Source organism: Meleagris gallopavo, chromosome 16 (genome assembly GCF_000146605.3).
Source record: "Meleagris gallopavo isolate NT-WF06-2002-E0010 breed Aviagen turkey brand Nicholas breeding stock chromosome 16, Turkey_5.1, whole genome shotgun sequence".
NCBI lineage: Eukaryota > Metazoa > Chordata > Aves > Galliformes > Phasianidae > Meleagris > Meleagris gallopavo.
Window position 1 is genome coordinate 1,263,929 of NC_015026.2, and position 8,985 is coordinate 1,272,913.

Here is an 8,985-nt window from a genome sequence, read left to right on the forward strand (position 1 = left end):
AAGTCGAACCTGATTTGATCTTATGAGGAAATGAAAGGTTTTGAACAACTCCATAGACATGCATTATAAATGTTAAGTATTGTGTGAGTTTGCAGCATGATATACACTCATAAATGCATTAAGTCAGTGTTGAGGCAGTCACCAATCGAAGAACTGGCTGCCATCTCTAGCAGTGTTCACATTTCTGTTCCACGATGCTCTACTCAAAATCCAAAGCCCACACTGAAGAAGAGTGGCTGAGCCAGGGGGCTCCTGCTCTGTGAAACACTGCCTCGGAAGCTGATCCTCCTCCTGCAGCGGGAGGTACTTTCAAGGTATGAGCAAGCAGCCTGTTCCTGCCCATCAGGTGCTACAGCTCTGAAAGGCAGCTCCCATGCCAGGGCCAAGAAGGGCAACAAGACAGACACAAAACCACTTTCTTCTGTCAATGCTTAACAGCGAAACTCATGCTGCCCTCCTCTGAGGTCTGCAGACCCTCATCCTGTTAGAAATTAAGCACTCGCATGGGCATCAGAGACTCACAACTCCAACATCAACATCCAGAGGACTGCTGCTCCTCTCCAAAGCTGCTGGAAATACTCAGGATTCAGCAAAGCTCAGAACTTTGTCTGGTGACAGCAAGGCAGGAAACCCAGGAGTGCACATTTCTTCACCTTCTTCCATTAAGCTCTACATTCCAAATTATGAATCAATACTCTTTTCACAGGAAAACAACCAATTTTCAGTTAAAAATAACAAGCAAAAATAAATGGACTGTGGGGATGTTCAGAGTCTACTTCATACCAAGACACTCAGTTCATTGGTACCTTATTTACTTCTGGGAAGAATCTCCAAGCCTTAACCATTAACTGCCAATGAACTAAGCTGGAGGGGGCAGCAAGTGTCTTTATGTGTACACAGGGAGAAATGAAAAGCCTGCAGTAAAGAACAGTTGAAAAGCACATGACAGAACACGTCCTTAAGGACTGGCAATTAAAATCCCATTTTGGGTCTACGTTGGTATAAAATAAAATAGAATAGTGTTGGTGGTGCTGTTGTCAGCTCTAACACAGCAGTACAAGAGCCTGTGAGAGCTCATGAGGCAAAGAACTAGAAGTACTGGGAATCACAGGGAGGCAAAACTAAGATAATGCCAAGGTACATAGATACTACATCTCAAATAGTCCAGAGCTGCAACTCAGCTTGGCAGGGCGTGAAATCACAGAAAACAGAATGATAGAACTCTATGAACTAAACTAAACCCCACCAACAACTCCTCCGTTGTACTGTGGATGTTTGAAAGAAGAATGAAATGCCCTTTCCACAGCAAGTCTGGGAAGAATGTGAGACTTTGTTCCAGAAGAGAACTTCACAGCCCTTAGCTGAAAAAGCTGGACAGCATTCAGAACAGTTTGCCAACAGTTACTTCTTCAGAAGTTCTCTCTTTTCCTGTTCAACTGATTTTGAAACAACAGGTATCATTCATTTAATAACAAACAAACAATGTCAGTTTTCAGATAAAAACAAACTGGAGGTTTTGCATGGTTATGACTCAACTGACTCACATTACACCACGCTCTCAGAATCACCTTGGCTGAGAGCTGAACCTGGCCCCCTGCCACCCCTCCAACCCCGTGTCCATAACATAGAATTCAGAGACTCGAGGATCTCTGGGAAATGCTTAGCCTGGACATCTGCCCAGGTGCTCAGACCAAAACAAAGCACTGTGTGCTGGGTCTCTGCTCTTCAGCCATCTGTGTGATAGAAGGCAGCCTCAAGTCCAAGTGTTAACCACTGCATCTAGTCCAGAAGTCACATTTTTGTTAGCGTGGCCTTTGATCTCAGTGTAAAGCAGTGAAAGGTAATAGATCTCCAAGACTATCCAGAACTCCTTTCCCTACTCATGGGATAGAAGCCATTTACATTAGTACATAACAGCAGGACCAAACTTTGTCTTGGCAGCAGGAGGAAGCTGAGGAAGTTTCACTCAAAACCAATCAGTGCTCCCTGCCAGTGATTTGCACCAGGAGCAACTACTTTCTGGCTTCTCTTTACACAAGAATGCAGAAAGGAATCTGTCTGAAGAGTTTACTGACCCGACTAATATGTTCCATTTGTGCTAGCAATAGCAGGCAAAATTCAAGGCTTTGTTTACCACTCTGTTCTCTTTGTAGAGATACATACTGGTCCTCTCTGAAAATACAGATTGCTTAAGTCCAGGGACGAAGAAGCACGTGAACTGCCTGAAAACTCTGATCACAGTGGTACCCAGAACCTTCTGAATACATCTACCAACAACGATCTGGGATTCAGCTGTCCCTCTAAACCATATGGAACTGACAGTTTGGCTCCAGATGCTCCAGATCCCTGGGCTGAATGAAATGAGTTCAGGCAGTAACGGTACCTGACGAGGCGGAGAGAGTCCTTGCGGATATTCACCAAGCTTCTCAGTGTCTTCACGGGCTCATGGGGAGCTGGGGTCACATATGGGAACTGAAATAGAAAAGCAAATGATTGTTGTCTTATTATTACATAAGGTAGCAGTACGTTACCCTCCAAACTATTTACCCAAATCAAGAAACATTCATCTAACTCCGAAGAACAGTGACAGAATTGTATTTACAGATAAATCAAGCATGTTTCAGAGTGGAAATTCTGCTCTGGCCAAGCACACCAGGGGTATGTCCCTTAACAAGGGCACTCTCATAAGCTCTTTTTCTGCACTCTGAAACTGCAGTCTAGAAAGCCTCGCTCTCACAAGATTTTATTTTCAGTACAGAAATTACCTCCAGCCTGAGCAGAAGATATGCTGCCCTTTCACATGTATTACAGAGTGCAAACAGTGACTGACTGATAATCAGCATGCAGAAGCTCTGGATTACTGGGGGAAATTCTTTTATTCTGAAACAATGAGGCAAATGTATGGGGGAAGGGAGAGAAAAAAAAGAGAGATGGGAATAGGGGTCCTCATTCAATTCCACAATCCAGATCTTCTCTCACAGACTGCCCTTTAAATGCAGAAGGATGGTGCTGCAGACTAGTTTTCTACACTGGTCAAAGAACCTCCACAAAGAAATGCAGAGAGAACTGCTCAATGTGGGGCCTGCAACCCTTGCTGTTGCAGATTCCCCCACTGCATCTCAGGCTGAAATGTCTGCAAGGTTTGTAGGTGCTCAGACTAGAAATGCAATCACTGCATTTCTCAGACTGCATCAGAGCAACACTGTGACACAGAGAAACAGAGGTACCAGACAGGCTCTCAGGCTGACAGTTATGGGGAACGTAACCAGCAACAGTGCCACCTCACAGCCACATCAAAGTTGTGGTCCTTCAAACACAACTACCAGGAGCTGTGCAGTGATGCTGAGCTACCAGAGAGTACAGCTGACTCAGAGGAATATCAGGGACCACCAGTACGTGTGTATCCATAGAAATGAGGAATCTGCTAAGCAGGCAGCCTACTGCTGCTCCTGCTGAGCTTCAGGCAGTTCCAACACACAACCCTGTACCATTGTTCCCTTGGGCCACAGAAGCTTATTAGTGTGGCAAGATCCAGAGTATGAACGAAAACATGCCATTTCTGACCAACACGAGGGTGCTAATCCACAGCCACAGGCAGCAGAGACTTCATGGAGGCAGCAACAGCTTTCTTTGTGACCCAACTGCTCAGCACTGTGGTCAGTAGCAGTGCTGCACACACAGCAACCAAGTCCTCAGTTATTTCAAAAGGAGAAACTGGCCAATTTCCACAGAGCTGTGTTGCTGCTGCGTGCTCAAGTAGTTTTTTTTTCCTTGAAGATTAATCAGAGCTGCCAAAGGGCATTACCTTACATTGGCAAACTGTAGACCACGACAGCCTCCCACTCTTAAACCCATTTGGCAAATGTCCCACTGTGTTAATAGTGATCTCACCCACTCCCCTCTGAAGAAATGAAATTCAGTGCCAGAATGCCTGCAAGGGAACCCAGGCTGAGACACACAGATAATGCAACTCTGAGACTGCACAACCAGTCCCTGCAGCCATAAGCACATCAGGTATCGAGCTGACAGCTGCATCTTCTGTTTTCCTTGGAGTGCTGTGCAGCTGCTGCTTACAGGGCAAAGGAGAAGCAGTCAGCACTTCATCACTGCCCTGCACACAGACGTGGCACAGGGTATTTGGTGGGCCTCCTCCTGCCTGCACAGCTCTGCATGTCCAGCAGAATTTCCATTTGAAGTCCCTCCTTCCTAATTGTGTTCTTCACCTGCACTTTCTACTTGAACAGAGGCTCTGCACTGGGGCAGGCAGCTTTCCACAGTTCCCCATCTGCGAGCCTCAAAATATTTCCATGTTCCAATTGGGAAAACTGATGTTATGTTCTAATTGGGAAACCTGATGAAGAGGCTTTATGAGCCTGAAACAGAAGTGCAAAACAGATAGGATATAGGAACTTGCCTGAACAGGTCTATTCCCAAGGAAGTTTAGATCCATGTTCTCACCAAAAAGGTATCCCTCGGGGTGAGGGGTGTCAAACTTCTCGCCTCCCATAAAGAAGTGGCTTGCAAAGTAGTTTCCTAAGGGAAAAAAAAAAAAGGAAACAAAAGGAGTTGGTCTCGATGATCCTCATGGATCCCTTCCAGCTCAGGATATTCTATGAAAACACTTAAATCCATACTTCCTAAAGAACAGCTGGTCTATACATTTCTCAATTCATATGAGCACAAGACAGAGAAAATACTTGCTAGTTCACTCCTTCCCTGTACTACACAAGGTCACTGCCAACAGCAGAAGCGCAACAAAATCACTCTGGAACAAATCACTACAGAGGAGATGATCCCATTTTAACTTGTTTTCGAGAAAAGAAAGAGCTCTTCCCAATATTTCTCAATTCTGATGAATCCTTCCTCCTTGTCGCAGCTCCAGATGCAAACCTCTGTCCCACAAACACCTGCTCAGAGAAGGACCAGGCTTCTTCCCTGCACACCCCCAGGGGTTCCTGCTGGGCACTTGGCTTTCCCTCCCATGCCCCCAGGCTGCAGCCACACATGCGTGTGTGAGAACACTACCGATGTAGCTTCCTTCTAGAAAGGCTTTGGGAGAACGCTCACACCTGAACTTTATGGAGTTGGAGCTTCCAAGGATTAAGAATCAGGAGGGTGTTAAAAGGCTCCATTCGAACCATTTTCCTTAAGTTTCAGAGTGGGGTTTTTAAACCTGGAGCCAAAAACTCATTACCTTCTCTAGGTGCACAGTCTAAAATTTGTTTTAAAATGAGTTGCAGAAGCAGTAACTGTTCAGGTGCATGGCTATGGGGGCATTATGGAAGGATTTTCAGTCCCTCTAGCTAAAAGCATGATTTACTCTGAAACGGAAGGGCTTTCATGAACGGTTCTGCTTTTTCCATTAAAATTTTCCTCCTTTATGCTTCAAGAAAAACCTCTCTGCACAGCTGGCAGTGCTCTAAGGATGAGCGCTCTCTGTTGCTGAGCTCAGCCTGCAAGCGTCCAGATGTTTATATTAAACACGTCTGTCCTTCCAGATACGGCAACCAACCTCAGCACAGAATCTACCCAGATTCCACAGGACTGAAACACAGGTACTCCAACTGGCAGACCACCTATTCCCACCCCTCCCTAAAAGCAAAAGATTAAAATGCTGATCTGCACACAACCTCCAAGCACAGCCAGCTCGATGCCGTCCCTGCAGCTGAGATACACCACGGTGCTTTATGCTTACATGGAGGTTCAGAAAAGCATGACAAATGCTGAGGGATAGGAATTAATTTCACATTTTATGTGGGTCAAGTAGGATTGTGTTTTGGAGCATTTCATCTGATTAACTGCGAAGAAAATGCTTGTGCAGGATGTTTCAGAATTGCAACAGCTGATTATCCAGGATCACACTGATGTGGGGCTCGGCTCAGCCCAGCCTGTATTTCTGGGCCTCTCACCTCCATGCCACTGCCCGTCCATCCCATCTTGTCACTCACTGCTCTGCCATTAGCATCCCACCCCAGAGGACATGGGCTCACCACCACTGAGCACAGCACCTTCCAAAGACAGCTTGCTTTGCAGAGCATCCCAAGGCGGTCTGAGGCACTGCTTGGGACAACTGTATTGTAGCATCTTTGCAAAGAGAGTGCGGTTAGATGACAATTTAGGCTTCCTGCCACTATTAGAACTAATGGTGAAGTGAACGAACTGGATCTTTCTTTAATTCCTCAGCCAGCACCTGAATCAGCTTCACCAACCTCGGTGCCCAGGTCACCAAAAGCCACCACGTGGCAAATCACAACGTGGCTCCGAGTTGGGCTAAATAGAACCCAGATCAACAAAAGCAATTAAAACAGCAAAGGAAGAAACTGCTGCTGAGCCATAAGACAAGTGCCTATGGAGAAAGTGGCAAGGAAGGAGCAGCAGGTGGGGCTGAGGGCCTCCAGGAGTACAGCACAGTAACAGGGACAATGGGACTGCACCTGCAGTACTTCTGTCCCAGCACTGTCGCAATGCACGAGCCAAGAGGAAGGTGACAGACTGGGTCCAAACAACAAAGCAGGTTTCACAGAGGCATCATCTCTCCTTTTTGCTCCCAAAAAAGCCAAGGTCTGCAATTTTCTTGCAAGCACCTACTCCAGGGGGAGGAAAACCATCCCAAGGGCAGGTGCACCCTGCCCGCTGCACACTGCGGATGAGCTCTGTGGAACAAGCAATGAGCTGACAAATGAGCTGCAGAAGCACTGGTGCATTGCTCACTGGTTGCTAAAGTGATGGGGGCATCACACAGCGAGGCTGCGTGCAATGACACGGATCGTTTTACTTTTCCAAGCACAGAAGCACAGCGAGGATCAGGAGCTGTTCCTTGTGATTACTTGTTATTAGCCCATTGCATGCAGGCACTGATTCCTCTCTACAGGCTGGGCGCTCCTCCAACTCCCTTCCAACCGGGCAGGCATCAGCAATGCTTGCAGTCTCCACAAAGCAAAGGAGGTTAAAAGGTACCAGTGAAAAGCAATGTACGGAAATCAGGAGTCACCTTACAGCACTTGGCTGGATGCAGGAAGGGAAATGCAGACAACCCATAGCTAGAACCTCAGAGGACCACACAAGGCATTTTCAGAGGAGGACTCTTAATCACCCTGTTGCACAGGAGGCTGCTGAATGATCTGCCAGCCCCCTGTCAGTGATTTTGGTTCATTGGGACCAAGGTGGATTCCCTAACAGCCAGCTCCATCTTCCACAGAGCACGGCTGACCCAGCACTGAGCACACCAATAGCCAATAGAGGAAAAGAGAATATTCATCACAGCGTTTGCACCCAGCCCTGGCTCAACAAGATGCCAGCGCTCAGTACTGCCTGGTAAAGTAGCCCCACTCCCTTCCACAGGGAGGCTGACATGCTGCTTCCATCACCACTGGGATGCCCACACTTTGTGGCTTTCTCCTCGCATAACACAGCTTTCATAGCAGGTGGCATATTTGCTCCAGAATGCAAACCTGCATTCACCAAAACAATCCCAGCCAGCAGCTGGTCAGAGCCACAGCAGCTTGCCCAGATACCTGCCATGAGTCAGGACCTGGTTGAACCCAGAGGGATGGGACACAGAAAGCAGCAGAGAACCCCCAGTGCCACACACGGCCCCAGCAGTAGAGTCAGCTCAGGGAGCACTCCCTGCCCACACTTCTGCATTTCAGTTAGCCCATGGGCAGCCAAGAGCCTGCAGGGGTGTCGAGCTGGCACTGCAGGGCACACATTCAAACACACAACACATGAGATGGAAAATCTACCTTTTTCCTTTAAAGCAGTACAGAGCTTGCTGCGATATTGTCAAGCTGGGAATAATTAGCAATCATTTAGCCTAAGAACTTTATGAACCATTTCCGGTGAGCTCAATGGAATCACATCTGATCATATACACCCACTTCAGGCTGTGGGGTTTCATGCTAGGGACAGCAGCCCTGCCAGCCCCAAATCAGCCAGCCCAAGGACTGCAGGACCAGGGGACAGCGTCCATCTCAACACATCACCTTAAAACGAGGCAGGCTGTGGCAGTACTCCTTCCACTCCTCTCTCAGTAACCCTCTGACTCTAAAGCTTAGAAGTACTTGGATCTGTTCTGCACAAAGCAATGTGAGTTCCAACAGCTCTTCTCCCTGAAGCCAACAGAGCCTTGCTGGATAAACCTCAAGAAGGTGAGGAGAAAGGCCACAGCCAGCGTGCTTTCCAGAAGAGCACAAGCAAGTACAACACAAAATTCAGCCACAATTAACAAGCAACTAATTGCATCCAGAGCTGTTAAGGAAATAAATATATTTTTTAATCAGCTGCAGGAAAGCATCAGCTATTTGGTTTACTAGGGGCTTTACATGGTAGGCTCTGTGACAGCATCAGGGACATCACTGCTCCTGGGGAGGTGGGTATGGAGCAGACCCCAGGAACACAGCACTGCTGTCTTGATTTCTGTCTATGAGCACATTGGCTAAAACCCAACAACTTAAATGCTGATCCAACTAATTACAACAGTAAGAAAATTGAACGGTGATGAATTCAAAGAAGCAGCTGAAGGTTCACTGTGTGCAGTAGTAATAATTAATCCAGTTGGAATCTAACATCTAAAATCCTGTCCGTGTGTCAGCATTAGGCAGGTGCCAGCTGTGCTGTTAGGGTGAGTGCAGTGCAGGCAACTCCCGAGCAACCGCACGAGGAAAAGGCTCATGGAAAACCCCCATCCTTCCCGAAGGCAAACCTGCAACGAGGCAGGGTGCAACGACGGCAGGCCCCTGCTTCAGATCTGCCACCGCAACAAACCCAAGGGGAACCCCGGCTCCATCACAGCCCTGACAGCCCGCCGGGCGCAGCACCGTCCCGAGCCGCGGGACCAGCGTGGGGGTACAGTAAGGGAGGGAGACATCAGAACGCCCTGACGGCTGCTTTCGTGAAAGGAAGGAATAGATCACTCCGCAGAAGCTGAGCCCGGCCGGCCGAGCAGCCAGCCCGTCGGTGAGCCTCGGGCCGAGCCCGGCACGGAGC

At 47.8% G+C, this 8,985-nt stretch overlaps 1 protein-coding gene across 2 annotated transcripts in view; it reads right to left on the minus strand.

Moving 5' to 3' along the window:
- Window positions 1-4,543, minus strand: part of MGRN1 (mahogunin ring finger 1) — a 39,054-nt gene extending 34,511 nt beyond the window's left edge. For both annotated transcript variants that reach the window (XM_031555818.1, XM_010719378.3), the window contains exons 1-2: window positions 4,415-4,543; window positions 2,384-2,472 (exon numbers count right to left, since the gene is read on the minus strand). In XM_031555818.1, coding sequence (XP_031411678.1) covers window positions 2,384-2,472; window positions 4,415-4,507 — 182 coding nt within the window. In that variant the 5' untranslated portion in view covers window positions 4,508-4,543. The remainder of the gene's footprint in view (window positions 1-2,383; window positions 2,473-4,414) is intronic.
- Window positions 4,544-8,985: the final 4,442 nt, after the last annotated feature.